This window comes from Salmo salar, chromosome 21, assembly GCF_965601325.2.
Source record: "Salmo salar chromosome 21, fSalSal1, whole genome shotgun sequence".
NCBI classification, from domain to species: domain Eukaryota; kingdom Metazoa; phylum Chordata; class Actinopteri; order Salmoniformes; family Salmonidae; genus Salmo; species Salmo salar.
In genome coordinates this window covers 29,378,602-29,394,616 of record NC_138311.1, presented here as the reverse complement: position 1 = coordinate 29,394,616, position 16,015 = coordinate 29,378,602, and the positions used below count along the sequence as shown (strand labels likewise).

The 16,015-nt window shown below is 40.8% G+C and overlaps 1 protein-coding gene across 1 annotated transcript in view; it reads left to right on the top strand.

Annotated features, from left to right (window-relative positions):
- The window catches only part of LOC106582116 (follistatin-related protein 1), a 56,061-nt gene that overhangs the window by 24,980 nt on the left and 15,066 nt on the right, over positions 1-16,015 (top strand). Inside the window, exon 4 of the mRNA XM_014164869.3 lies at positions 12,386-12,515. Coding sequence (XP_014020344.1) covers positions 12,386-12,515 — 130 coding nt within the window. The remainder of the gene's footprint in view (positions 1-12,385; positions 12,516-16,015) is intronic.

Genomic DNA, 16,015 nt, shown 5'->3' with positions numbered 1-16,015 from the left:
TGAAACTGGCTCTCATGAGGACCGCCACAGGAAAGGAAGACCCAGAGTTACCTCTGCTGCAGAGGATAAGTTCATTAGAGTTACCAGCCTCAGAAATTGCAGCCCAAATAAATGTGTCACAGAGTTCAAGTAACAGACACATCTCAACATCAACTGTTCAAAGGAGACTGCATGAATCAGGCCTTATTACTGAAAAGAAACAAAAGGCAAGATGGCGGCGACAGAGAGGGCCTCCTCACTTCTAATCCTTAGGAAACTTTGCAGTATTTTGTTTTTTTATGTATTATTTCTTAAATTGTTAGCCCATAAAATCTTAAGTGTTATTACATACAGCCGGGAAGAACTATTGGATATCAGAGTGACGTCAACTTACCAGCACTACGACCAGGAATACGACTTTCCCGAAGCGGATCCTTTGTCCGAAACACCCAGGGCATTTGAACTGATTCCAGAGGGTGACCCAAAACAATGTCGCTGCAGAAGAGGAAGATGGAGTGGCCTTCTGGTCAGACTTCGGGGCACGCACACCACCCACCGCTTAGGAGTATATTACTCGCTAATGTCCATTCTCTAGATAACAAGGTAGACAAAATTAGTGCAAGGGTTGCTTTCCAGAGAAACATCAGGGATTGTAACTGTAACGGTCGTCGTATGTAATGGACCAAGGTGCAGCGGGAAAATGTATACTCATCTTCTTATTTATTATAAAAGAAGGAAAAAACAAAAAAGAAACACGTATACAAAAACAAACGACCGCCACTAAACAGTCCCGTCAGGTGCTACATACACTAAACAGGAAATAACTACCCACAATTCCCATTACCAAAACACCCCTATACATAGGACCTTCAATCAGAGGCAACTAGGAACAGCTGCCTCCAATTGAAGGCCAAATCAATAAACTAAACATAGAACTAGAACAACTAGACTAGAACATAGAAATATACTAACATAGAACATTAACCAAAACCCCGGAACACTCTAAACAAAACACCCCTCTACATAAACACATAGCCCAACAAACCCCGAAACACTCTAAACAAATACCCCCTGCCACGAGAGTCAGTACAGCCACCATGATTTTTTGTGCATCTCGCCGACAGAAATAAACATCTCTCCGGAGGTGTATGTTTCATGATTAACGACTTGTGTTGTAATTGTAACAACAAAAAAGGAACTCTAAGTACTTTTGTTCACCTGACCTAGAATTCCTCACAATCAAATGCCGAAAGTATTTTCTCCCAAGAGAATTCTTGTCGGTTATTGTCACAGCTGTGTATATCTTACCTCAAGCCGATACCACGATGGCCCTCAAGGAATTTCACTGGACTTTATGCAAACTGGAAACCATATATCCTGAGGCTGCATTTATTGTAGCTGGGGATTTTAACAAAGCAAATTTGAGAACAAGGCTACCTAAATTCTATCAGCATATTGATTGGAGCACTCGCGCTGGCAAAACACTGGATCACTGCTACTCTAACTTCCACGATGCATACAAGGCCCTCCCTTGCTCTCCTTTCAGCAAATCTGACCACGACTCCATTTTGCTTCTCCCTTCCTATTGGCAGAAACTCAAACAGGATGTACCGTGATGAAGACTATTCGACGCTGGTCTGACCAATCGGAATCCATGCTTCAAGATTGTTTTGATCACGTGGACTGGGACATGTTCCGGGTAGCCTCAGAGAATAATATTGATTTATACGCTGATTCAGTGAGTGAGTTTATAAGGAAGTGCATAGGAGGTGTACCCACTGTGACTATTAAAACCTACCCTAACCATAAACCGTGGATAGATGGCGGCATTCGAGCAAAACTGAAAGTGCGAACCACCGCATTTAACCATGGAAAGGTGACTGGGAATATGACGGAATACAAACAGTGTAGTTATTCCCTCCGCAAGGCAATCAACCAAGCAAAATGCAAGTATAGAGACAAAGTGGAGTCGCAATTCAACGGCTCAGACACAAGACATATGTGGTAGAGTCTACAGACAATCACGGACTACATAAGGAAAACCAGCCATGTCACGGACACCGTCTTGCTTCCAGACAAACTAAACACCTTCTTTGCCCTCTTTGAGGATAATACAGTGCCACCGACGCGGCCCACCAGCAAGGACTGTGGGCTCTCCTTCTCCGTGGCCGACGTGAAGTAAGACGCTTAAACATGTTAACCCTCGCAAGGCTGCCGGCCCAGACGGCATTCCTAGCTACGTCCTCAGAGGATGCACAGAGCATGGTGTGTTTACAGACATATTCAATCTCTCCCTATCCCAGTCTGCCGTCCCCACATGCTTCAAGATGGCCACCATTGTTGCTGTACCCAAGAAGGCAAAGGTTACTGAACTAAATGACTATCGCCCCATAGCACTCACTTCTGTCATCATGAAGTACTTTGAGAGACTAGTCAAGGATCATATCACCTCCACCTTACCTGTCACCCCAAACCCACTTCAATTTGCATACCGCCCCAATGGGTCCACAGATCATGCAATCGCCTTCACAATGCACACTGCCCTATCCCATCTGGACAAGAGAAATACTTATGTAAGAATGCTGTTCATTGACGACAGCTCAGCATTCAACACCATAGTACCCTCCAAGCTCATCATTAAGCTTGAGGCCCTGGGTCTCAATCTCGCCCTGTGCAATTGGGTCCTGGACTTCCTGACAGGCCGCCCCCAGGTGATGAAGGTAGGAAACAACATCTCCACTTTGCTGAACCTCAACACAGAGGCCCCATAAGGGTGCGCGCTCAGCCCCCTCCTGTACTCCCTGTTCACCCATGACTGCATGGCCATGCTTGCCTCCAACTCGGTCATCAAGTTTGCAGACAACACAGCAGTAGTATGCTTCATTACCAACAATGACGAGACGGCCTACAGGGAGGAGGTGAGGGCTCTGGGAGTGTGGTACAGAACAATAACCTCTCACTCAATGTCAACAAAACTAAGGCGATGATCATGGACTTCAGGAAACACCAGAGGGAGCACCCCCCTATCCACATTGATGGGACCGAAGTGGAGAAGGTGGAAAGTTTTAAGTTCCTCGGCGTACACATCACGGACAAACTGAAATGGTTCAAACTACTCAGACAGCTTGGTGAAGAATACGCAACAGTCCCTCTTCAACCTCAGAATGCTGAAGAAATGTGGCTTGTCACATAAAACCCTCACAAACTTTTACAGATGCACAATTGAGAGCATCCTGTCAGGCTGTTTCACTGCCTGGTATGGCAACTGCACCACCTACAACCGCAGGGCTCTCCAGAGGGTGGTGCGGTCTGCACAACGCATCACCGGGGGCAAACTACCTGCCACTACTTTGTTGTCTCCACAGAGGAACTCTAGAGCCCTGTCTGAGTCTTGGTGGTTCCAAACTTAACATTTAAGACTGATGGCAGCCACTGTGTTCTTGCGGAACATCAATGCTGCAGAAATGTTTTGGTACCCTTCCCCAGATCTGTGCTTTGACACAATCCTGTATCAGAGCTCCACGGACAATTTCTTCGACCTCGTGGCTTGGTTTTTGCTCTGACATGCACTGTCAACCGTGGAACCTTATATACAGTTGAAGTTGAAGTGTACATACACTTAGGTTGGAGTCATTAAAACTTATTTTTCAACCACTCCACAAATGTCTTGTTAACAAACTACAGTTTTGGCAAAGTCTACTTTGTGCATGACACAAACAATTTTTCCAACAATTGTTTACAGACAGATTATTTCACATAAAATTCACTGTATCACAATTCCAGTTAGTCAGAAGTTTACATACACTAAGTTGACTGTGCCTTTAAACAGCTTGAAAATTATGTCATGGCTTTAGAAGCTTCTGTTAGGCTAATTGACATCAATTGAGTCAATTGGAGGTGTACCTGTGGATGTATTTCAAGGCCTACCTTCAAACTCAGTGGCTCTTTGCTTGACATCATGGGAAAATCAAAAAAAATCTGCCAAAACCTCAGACAAATAGTTGTAGACCTCCACAAGTCTGGTTCATCCTTGGGAGCAATTTCCAAATGCCTGAAGGTACCATGTTCATCTGTACAAACAATAGTACACAAGTATAAACACCAAGGGACCACGCAGCCCTCATACCACTCCGGAAGGAGACGCGTTCTGTCTCCTAGAGATGAACGTACTTTGGTGTGAAAAGTGCAAATCAATCTCAGAACAACATCAAAGGAACTTGTGAAGATGCTGGAGGAAACAGGTACAAAAGTATCTATATCCACAGTAAAACGAGTCCTATGTCGACATAACCTGAAAGGCCGCTCAGCAAGGAAGAAGCCACTGCTCCAAAACCTCCATAAAAAAGCCAGACTACAGTTTGCAACTGCACATGGGGAAAAAGAACATACTTTTTGGGGAAATGTCCTCTGGTCTGATGAAACAAAAATATAACTGTTTGGCCATAATGACCATCGTTATGTTTGGAGGAAAAAGGGGGAGGGAGGCTTGCAAGCCAAAGAACACCATCCCAACCGTGAAGCACGGGGGTGGCAGCATCATGTTGTGGGGGTGCTTTGCTGCAGGAGGGACTGGTGCACTTCACAAAATAGATGGCATCATGAGGATGGAAAATTATGTGGATATGTTGAAGCAACATCTCAAGACATCAGTCAGGAAGTTAAAGCTTGGTCACAAATGGGTCTTCCAAATGGACAATGACCCCAAGCATACGTCTGAAGTTGTGGCAGAATGGCTTAAGGACAACAAAGTCAAGGTATTGGAGTGGCCATCACAAAGTCCTGACCTCAGTCCTATAGAAAATTTGTGGGCAGAACTGAAAAAGCATGTATGAGCAAGGAAGCCTACAAACCTGACTCAGTTACACCAGCTCTGTCAGGAGGAATGGGCCAAAATTCACCCAATTTATTGTTTGATGCTTGTGGAAGGCTACCCGAAACGTTTGACCCAAGTTAAACAATTTAAAGGCAATGCTACCAAATACCAATTGAGTGTATGTAAACTTCTGACCCACAGGGAATGTGATGAAAGAAATGAAAGCTGAAATAAATCGTTCTCTTTACTATTATTCTGTCATTTCACATTCTTAAAATAAAGTGGTGATCCTAACTGACTTAAGACAGGGAATATTTACTAGGATTAAATGTCAGGAATTGTGAAAAACGGAGTTTAAATGTATTTGGCTAATGTGTATGTAAACTTCCGACTTCAACTGTAGACATGTGTGTGCCTTTCCAAATCATGTCCAATCAATTGAATTTAGTTTCAATCAAGTTGTAGAAACATCTCAAGGATGATCAATGTAAACAGGATGCACCTGAGATAAATTTCCAGTTTCATAGCAGAGGGTCTGAATACTTATGTAAATAAGGTATTTCTGTTTTTTATTTGTAATAAATTGGCAAACATTTATAAAAACCTGTTTTCGCTTTGTCGTTATGGGGTATTGTGTGTAGATTGCTGAGGATAATTTTTTTAATCCACTTTAGAATAAGGCTGTAAGGTAGCAAAATGTGGAAAAAGTCAAGGGGTCTGAATACTTTCCAAGCGCACTGTTCATATGGACAGCACTAAAACAAGTGATCTAATGAATATGTCACTTTGCAGCAAAATCTGCAGAGCTGGGATGGCTGTATCCCCTATATACAGTATATAACATTCTAGTTTGAGAAACGGACACCTCACAAGTCCTCAACTGGCAGCTTCATTAAATAGTACCCGCAAAACAACAGTCTCAATCTCAACAGTGAAGAGGTGACTCTGGGATGCTGGCCTTCGAGGCAGAGTTCCTCTTTCCAGTGTCTGTGTTCTTTTGCCCGTCTTAATCTTTTCTTTTTATTGGCCAGTCTGAGACATGGCTTTTTCTTTGCAACTCTGCCTAAAAGGACAGCATCCCGGAGTCACCTCTTCACAGTTGTCGTGTCTTTGGCATCATTTAATTGAAGAGTGTTATTTTATCAAATCAATTCTCTGTAATTATTATTACGTGATTAAACTAACCATGTAAATATAATTAACTAGGAAGTCGGGCCACCAAGGAAAATCTTCAGATTACAAAGTTATAATTTTCCTAATATAACTCTTCAGATATTTTAATATCTGATCAATTAGTCTTCTAATTAATGAATTATTTTTTACCTCACGTTAGTCTCATTCCAAACGTCATAAGTTGTTGGTTATCTGCACGAACCCAGCCTTCGCTATCAATCATCCATACATCAATTGTCTTAATCATTTATTTACTAACTAACTAAATAATCACAGAAATGCATAAACAAACAAACATGGATATAGATATGGTTACAATGAAATGATAGGGGAGGTTCCCGGCTTGGTGGACAAAGGGAAGTGGGTGAGGACTGAGAAGGGCGGGAATTACAAGAGTCACTATACAGTTGATAATTATATTGATTGAAATGCTAATCCTTTGCACATGAACGCTCACTCATTCGGGAATCACTGCAATCAATATATATTTACGCTCAGTGTGTCGTCAGAGATCTCTGTTGGAATCGTCCATCTTTCTGTTGGAAAGTTCATCGGCTCGTCTCTCCATCTGCTTCCAAGAAGTCTCTCATGGTTAGAATGGATACGTCAGAGTCCCATTCAGAAATGTTCTTATAGCATAGATGTTTCAGCGGTTGTCGGTCTTCGCATTCCAGGTCGACATAATTCCTAGCTGCAGACTAGTAATTAGTATCGAAGATTTGCTCTTATTCTGTCGGGAAATATAGTCTCAGAGTTGAACCATTTCCACCCGTGTAGCCAATGCTCCACGTGGTTTGGTTAGGAATTCAACAACCATTACAACCTTAGCTTATACTGAAGTTTTGTGGTCTCTACGCAAACCTTCGCCCCCTCGATAGTCGAGGTACGCATGGTCTCAAGAGGATTTCTCCAGGTGGGGGTTTTATTAGGAACAGTAGAAAAGAGCTGTCCCATGAGCCAGATCATGTCTGTGCTCACGGAGCGGGCCAATGACTAAGTTAAACTTTGAAGGGAATACAATTCTCTCACATTAATGGTTCAACATCACCTTACATAATTTCACAAATAGTTTAATCTTTACTCATTCATTTTATACAATAATTAGACACAAACCTCATAACGGAGGCTCCTGTATAAACAGAGTTATGGTAATGTGGCTGTATTGTCTTTCATGAGGTCACAAAATGAAACAAAACGGATCGGGTCGTAGCTGGCTACTCCACCGACCGTTTACACATTCTCCAAAACATGGATATTGTTCAGTTCTCACGTTCTGTGATTTAGAAGAAGTTCCTTTGTTCTACTGTGAAACTCTCTCTCTCTATACTGCATGGCCGTGGGGGAGAGAGTCTCCTCCAGGAATTTATGACCTGAGATAACAGAACCTGGGTGTTGGAGGGAGAGAGAGGTGGCGAGAGAGAGGGGGATGGTACTCGCTATACCCAAAGAGGGCCATGTCATGACACTGTTGACATTGAGACTGGTGTTTTGCTGGTACTATTTAATGAAACTGCCAGTTGAGGACTTGTGAGCCATCTGTTTCTCAAACTAGACACTCTAATGTACTTGTCCTCTTGCTCAGTTGTGGACCGGGGCCTCCCACTCCTCTTTCTATTCTGTTTAGAGACAGTTTGTGCTGTTCTGTGAAGGGAGTAGCACACAGTGTTGTATGAGATCTTCACTTTCTTGGCAATTTCTCGCATGGAATAGCCTTCGTTTCTCAGAACAAGAACAGACTGACGAGTTTCAGAAGAAATTCTTTGTTTCTGGGCATTTTGAGGCTATAATCGAACCCACAAATGCTGATGCTCCAGATACTCAACTAGTCTAAAGAAGGCCAGTTTTATTGCTTCTTTCATCAGCACAAACATTTTCAGCTTTGCTAACATAATTGCAAAAGGGTTTTCTAATGATCAATTAGCCTTTTAAAATTATAAACTTGGATTAGCTAACACAAAGTGCCATTGGAACACAGGAGTGATGGTTGCTGATAATGGGCCTCTGTACGCCTACTGTATGAGGATATTCCATAAAAAATCTGCCGTTTCCAGCTACAATATTAATTTACAACATTAACCATGTCTTCACTGTATTTCCGATCAATTTGATGTTATTTTAATAGACAAAAAATGTGCTATTCTTTCAAAAACAAGGACATTTCTTAGTGACCCCAAACTTTTGAATGGTAGTGTACCTCAACTGGTATGCCTTTCAGCCCTGGAGTTTTCCCGGACTTGAAGGCTTTAATTGCATCTAGAAGTTCCTCCTCTGTAATTAGGCCTTCACATTAGTTTTTCCTGTATAGCTGTTAATTTTACACTATTAATAGGGAAAAAAATCCTTTCAATTAATTTCTGTTCGTGGAAATGGAGAAGACTGAAATTAAAGATATGGTTGAAGTACCTTGCTTCTTCTTTCTAAATATCATTTGTAGCAAGTTTCTGTAAATTATTTTTGGTAGCATTTCTAATATGTTGACAATATTTTAATGTTTTACACCTTTTTAGTTTTTTCATTAAATGCTTTTAATATATGTATATGAATTTCTGAAATGTATAGTTGGTTTGAGGTTTTTAAGTCATTGGAATTTGGAGCTATTGGAATTTTAACATATTGTCCCATGTACAGTGCCTTGGTAAAGTATTCATCCCCCTTGGCGTTTTTCCTATTTTGTTGCATTACAACCTGTAAGTTAAATAGATTTTTATTTGGTATAAATGTACTGGACATACACAAAATAGTCCAAATTGGTGAAGTGAAATGAAAAGAATAACTTGTTTCATAAAATTCAAAAGAATTCAAAATGGAAAAGTGGTGCGTGCAAATGTATTCATCCTCTTTGCTATGAAGCCCCTAAGTAACATCTGGCGCAACCAATTACCTTCAGAAGTCACATAATTAGTTAAATAAAGTCCACCTGTGTGCAATCTAAGTGTCACATGATCTGTCACATGATCTCAGTGTATATACACCTGTTCTGAAAGGCCCCAGAGTCTGCAACACCGCTAAGCAAGGGGCACCACCAAGAAAGCGGCACCATGAAGACCAAGGAGCTCTCCAAACAGGTCAGAGACAAAGTTGTGGAGAAGTACAGATCAGGGTTGGGTTATACAAAAATATCTGAAACTTTGAACATCCCATCCCAACACCATTAAATCCATTATTAAAAAATGTAAATAATATGGCACCACAACAAACATGCCAAGAGAGGGCCGCCCACCAAAGCTCACAGACCTGAAGGAGCTGCAAAGTTCCACAGTGGAGATTGGAGTATCTGTCCATAGGACCACTTTCAGCCGTACACTCCACAGAGCTGGGCTTTACGGAACAGTGGACAGAAAAAAAGCCTTTGCTTAAAGAAAGAAATAAGTAAACACGTTTGGTGTTCACCAAAAGACATGTGGGAGACTCCCTAAACATATGGAAGAAGGTACTCTGGTCAGATGAGACTAAAATGTAGCTTTTGGGCAATCAAGGAAAACACTATGTCTGGCGCAAACCCAACACCTCTCATCACCCCGAGAACACCATCCCCACAGTGAAGCATGGTGATGTCAGCATCATACTGTGGCGATGTTTTTCATTGGCAGGGACTGGGAAACTGGTCAGAATTGAAGGAATGATGGATGGCGCTAAATACAAGGAAATTCTTGAGGGAAACCTGTTTCAGTCTTCCAGAGATTTGAGACTGGGATGGAGGTTCACCTTCCAGCAGGACAATGACCCTAAGCATACTTCTAAAGCAATACTCGAGTGGTTTAAGAGGAAACATTTAAATGTCTTGGAATGGCCTAGTCAAAGCCCGGACCTCAATCGAATTTAGAATCTGTGGTATGACTTGAAGGAGCTGGAGCAGTTTTGCCTTGAAGAATGGGCAAAAATCCCAGTGGCTAGATGTGCCAAGCTTATAGAGACATACCCCAAGAAACTTGCAGCTGTAATTGCTGCAAAAGGTGGCTCTACAAAGTATTGACTTTGAGGGGGGTGAATAGTTATGCACGCTCAAGTTTTCTGTTTTTTTGTCTCATTTGTCTCAATATTTTGCATCTTCAAAGTGGTAGGCATGTTGTGTAAATCAAATTATACAAACCCCTCCAAAATCTATTTTAATTCCAGATTATTAGGCAACAAAATAGGAAAAATGCCAAGGGTGTTGAATACTTTCGCAAGCCACTATACAAGGTGTAATTTATTGATGGTTCCTAACTAGCCCCATAGGCAGGTATGGGCAAAATACCATAAAGATCAATGTATCGAAATAAACTACAAAATACTATGACTGTGATATGTTGAGCAAGTCATTCAGTTGGTAGAGCATGGTGTTTGCAACACCAGGGTTGTGGGTTCGATTCCCACGGGGGGCTAGCACAGGAAAAAAAATGTATGAAATTGTATGCATTCACAACTGTAAGTCGCTCTGGATAAGAGTGTCTGCTAAATGACTAAAATGTAAATGCTAAATGACCAAAATGTAAATCTGTATGTGAAAATGAACACACCAAAATGAACTGCAACGCACACTGGATATTATTATTGGCCCTGTTTCAGGGCATAGATTATTAGAATAATACTCTGCATGCTTTGCAATTGTCCATTTTTACATTTACATTTTAGTCATTTAGCTCTTATCTAGAGCGACTTATAATTACTGCATTCGTCTTAAGATAGGTAGGTGAGACAGTATATCACAATCGTATCAAGTACATTTTCCATCAACAAAGTATTTATCAATATTTTTACAAAAACATTTATATTTAGTTCATTTAGCAGACCCTCTTATCACACCATAGTGCTATCAGACTTCTGACTTCAATGCAGGGTGAAAGTGGAGCCACAAAATGTGAACCGCTGTAAACAATGGTATAGGTATTTTGAAAATAGAAATTACAGTATTTTGAAAATACATTGCAGTCTAGATCAGCACAGTGTAATTACATTTACATTTTAGTCATTTAGCAGACGCTCTTATCCAGAGCGACTCACAGTAGTGAATGCATACATTTCATACATTTTTTTTCTGTGCTGGCCCCCGTGGGAATCGAACCCACAACCCTGGCGTTGCAAACACCATGCGTTGCAAACACCATGCTCTACCAACTGAGCTACAGGGAAGGCTAATTCAAATGACAGCTTTTCATGCAAATATTCTAAAATATGCATAAAGAAAATATGCACATTTTCCCAATCAGTGGACTTGTTGCAGATAAAAATCATTGCGTGATAGTGCACACAAAATCTACTTTTTTGCTTACATTTTCATCTACAGAATACAAATCTAGTTTTCAATCTATTGCCATCTAATGTTCAACTCTACTGATAGTTTTGTCACAAAAACTGTTGCGTTAAATAGAAAATGTGCCTACTCTTGTTTTGGCATCTGCGCTCTAGCCAATTGCTCACAGGGACCGTGCGGGTAGGCTAGTCTACATGATGAGATCATGGATAAGAGTGAGAATGTTTTTATTTGTCAAAACTGCAGCCAAGCATCGATCATCATGTCACCAGATTAAGAACCTCCCAACATTTATTGGGAAGGAGCATCAAGATCATCACCTTGCACTTTCACCACCCTGTGAAGTTCATCATAACTTATTTCATCTGTAGCCTAATAAGCTGCATGGTTTACTGAGTCAGTTTTCACCACCCTGTGAAGTTCATCATAACTTCGTTATTTTGTAGCCTAATTTAAACTGCATTGTTTCCCGAGTCGTAGTGGGAGGACCACACACCATGTCATCGCGTGACTCCAAGTTTACTTTGATATAATGGTTATTATATAAATATTTACACATAAAGGCGTTTCCATTGCCATTTCTCACATAATACATTTTACAGACACAAAAAGATCCCACCATGTCGAACAAACAAATTATCTGTCTGCATTGATAAAATTGTTCCTTAACTTCCTGTTTTCATCACAGCTGTCATGATTTGTTTATATGGTATAACTTTACTCGCAACAAAACTGTGGATAGAAACATGGTTAGTGTGACCTTAAAGGGGCAATCAGCAGTTGCTTCATAAATGTTTTGACTTAAAAAGGAATGAAATGTACCCATTGATTCTTGAAGAATACAATTTATGCCTCATTAGCATTTTTCAATTGCCATACCTAATCGGAACCCAAAATATAAGTTTGTTTTACTCCAATGTTTGTAAACAAAGTAAATGTAAACAAACACTATATAGCCTCAAACATGGTTAAAACAATAATTTTTATGTCATGGATGCTCAGTCCTTGCATCCATAGCTCTGTCTATGAATTTTAGAGTGGTACTTCTCCTGCCCCAACACTCAGCTTTTTACGGAAACATGGGCGGGGAAAGTACTTTGTTATTGTTTCTATTGCTGATTGCTGCTTTAAGAGAGTCAAGATCATATATTTATGTAGTTATAACATCTCTCCCTCTCCCTTTCCAGAGCTGTAAGCCCCACAAGCGTTCAGTGTGTGGCAGTAACAGTAAGACGTACCGCAACCACTGTGAGCTCCACCGAGATGCCTGTCTCACCGGCCTCAAGATCCAGGTGGCTCATGATGGACACTGCCAGGGTGTGGAACACACACACACACACACACACACACACACACACACACACCCACACACACACCACACACACACACACACACACACACACACACCACCCCTTTCTTGTTTACTTTGTGTGTGTATAGCAGTCCTGGGCAGAAAATAGTTGTATTTTGTAATTTATTTGAAAATACCAACTTTTCAAATACTCAAGGTAGTTGAATATAGAGAATACAGTAAAGGAAACTATTGGCAACTACACTGAACAAAAATATAAAAGCAACATGTAAAGTGTTGGTCCCATGTTTCATGAGCTGAAATAAAAGATCCCAGGAATTTTTCATACTCACAAAAAGCTTGTTTCTCAAATGTTGTGAATGAATCTGTTTACATCCCTGTTAGTGAGCATTTCACCTTTGCCAAGATAATCCATCCACCTGAGAGGTGTAGCATATGAAGAAGTTGATTAAACAGCATGATCATTACACATTACCTTGTGCTGAGGACAATAAGGCCACTCTAAAATGTGAAGTTTTGTCATACAACACAAGGCCACAGATGTCTAAAGTTTTTAGGGAGCGTGCAATTGGCATATTGACTGCAGCAATGTCCACCAGAGCTGTTGCCAGATAATTGAATGTTCATTTCTCTACCATAAGCCGCCTCAACGTCGTTTTAGAGAATTTGGCAGTACGTCCAACCAGCCTCACAACCGCAAACCACGTGTAATCACACCAGCCCAGGACCTCCACATCCGGCTTCTTCACCTCGTCTGAGACCATCCACCCAGACAGCTGACAACCGAAGAATTTCTGCACAAACTGCTAGAAACTGTCCCAGGGAAGGTCATCTGCGTGCTCGTCGTCCTCACTAGGGTCTAGACCAGACTGCAGTTTGGCATCGTAACCCACTTCAGCGGGCAAATGATCACCTTGCTTATGTCAACGTTGTGAACAAAGTGCCCCATGATGACAGTGGGGTTATGATATGGGACGGCATAAGCTACAGACAACGAACACAACTGCATTTTATCGATTGCAATTTGAATGCACAGAGATACCTTGACGAGATACTGAGGCCGATTGTTGTGCCATTCAACCGCCGACATCACCTCATGTTTCAGCATGATAATGCACGGCTCCATGTCGCAAGGATCTGTACACAGTTCCTGAAGGCTGAAAATGTCCCAGTTCTTCCATGGCCTGCATACTCACCAGACATGTCACCCATTGAGCATGTTTGGGATGCTCTGGATTGACGTGTACAACGGCGTCTTCCAGTTCCTGCCAATATCCAGAAACTTCGCACAGCCATTGAAGGGGAGTGGGTCAACATTCCACAGGCCACAATCAACAGCCTGATCAACTCTATGCAAAGGAGATATGTCAGGCTGCATGAGGCAAATGGTGGTCACACCAGATACTGACTGGTTTTCTGATCCACTCCCCTAACTTTTTTAAAGGTGTCTGCGACTAACAGATTCATATCTGTATTCCCAATCATGTGAAATCCATAGATTAGGGCATAATTAATTTATTTTAATTGACTGATTTCCTTATATGAACAGTAACTCAGGAAAACTTTGAAATTCTTGCATACTGCGTTGATATTTTTGGTCGGTGTATTTCCTTTAACCTCAAATATTCAAATACAGGTCTCAGAAAAACTAATAATATTTGAATATATTTTGAATACCTCTCAGAAAAACAAATAATATTTGAAGCTATTTGAATATATGCAAGTTATTTGAAACCAAAAAATATATTTATTTGATGGCTGCCAAATATTTCATGGGCATTGAAATACTGCATGTAGGGTATTTTGTTAATAATTTAAAAAAATTATGATTAAATATTTGCTTAGGATCTCACTTGGTGAAGTCCATAGGACCAAAAATGTATGATCTACAGGTTACCTACAAGTCTCTGCTAGTTAACGCCCCACCTTATCTCAGCTCACTGGTAACCATAGCAGCACCCACTCGTAGCACGCGCTCCAGCAGCTATATCTCACTGGTCACCCCCAAAGCCAATTTCTCCTTTGGTCGTCTTTCCTTCCAGTTCTCTGCTGCCAATGACTGGAACGAACTGCAAAAATCACTGAAGCTGGAGACTCATATCTCCCTCACTAGCTTTAAGCACCAGCTGTCAGAGCAGCTCACAGATCACTGCATCTGTAAACAGCCCATCTATCTACCTACCTCATCCCCATACTGTATTTATTTATTTATCTTGCTCCTTTGCACCCCAGTATCTCTACTTGCACATTCATCTTCTGCACATCTACCATTCCAGTGTTTAATTGCTATATTGTAATTACTTCGCCACCATGGCCTATTTATTGTCTTAACTTACCTCATTTGCACTCACTGTATATAGACTTTTTGTTTTCTTTTGTTCTACTGTATTATTGACTGTATGTTTTGTTTGTTCCATGTGTAACTCTGTGTTGTTGTATGTGTCGAATTGCTATGCTTTATCTTGGCCAGGTCACAGTTGCAAATGAGAACTTGTTCTCAACTAGTCTACCTGGTTAAATAAAGGTGAAATAAAAAATAAATACAATTCCTCTGTCCTTAACAAATACAGTCATGGGTGGTAACTCTACAATTTACTCGAAAGGCACTCTCTAAAATATTGGAATAAGGCTTTACACTAAGCAGTGTGTTAATGTAACACTATTCCAGTGTTTATATGGGTCCACAGACTCAACACTGTCAGTGTTAATAATTGTTTTTAAATTACACTGGAGAATTTGCTGTGCAGTATATTGTCACAACGTATTTATACTTATCTGTACACAATATCATTGGTTGATTGGTTTGACTTGATTATCTACACCTGGGACCTGTTCAGGAGAATGGAAATTTACAGAATGTTCAGATAGAAGTGTATTGTGTAGATCAAATGTCAGATAGATTGGAATAGTATAGGACATAATGTGTGCTTTTTTCATCACATTTCTATCTGCAACATGACGTTCCAGATACAGGCCTGCCATTAGTTGAAAGGCAGCAAATCCAATAGTTTCTGAAAAGTAGTCACTTCCTGAGATCTATATTCAAATATATTTTTAATGTAGTTGCTTTCTCAGATCTGTATTCAAATAGTTTTCAAACTTAGTCGCTTTCTGAGATCTGTATTCAAATATATGTCTTTTTTTTTAAAGTAGTTGCTTTTCAGATCTGTATTCAAATAGTTGTAGTCACCTCCAACGTAACTATTTGTTACTTTCCAAAAAGCATATTTAAAACTATAGTTATCCCAGGTCTGGTGTATAGCACACGACTGACCTCTATTTCTATCTGATGCCTATATACTCTGGTTGGCATGACAGTCAGTCTATGTGCGAACTGACAGGTGACACATATGGTCCCATACTCATCTTTAATTTACCTGACTGATTATCTCCTAGTGTTGAACTTTGAACCTGTACACCCAATGACCTCTTCGTGTCTGTCTGTTGGCCTGGACATTGATCAGGTTGATGATAAATCGGTTACTCCTCTGTTGTTGTACGAGTG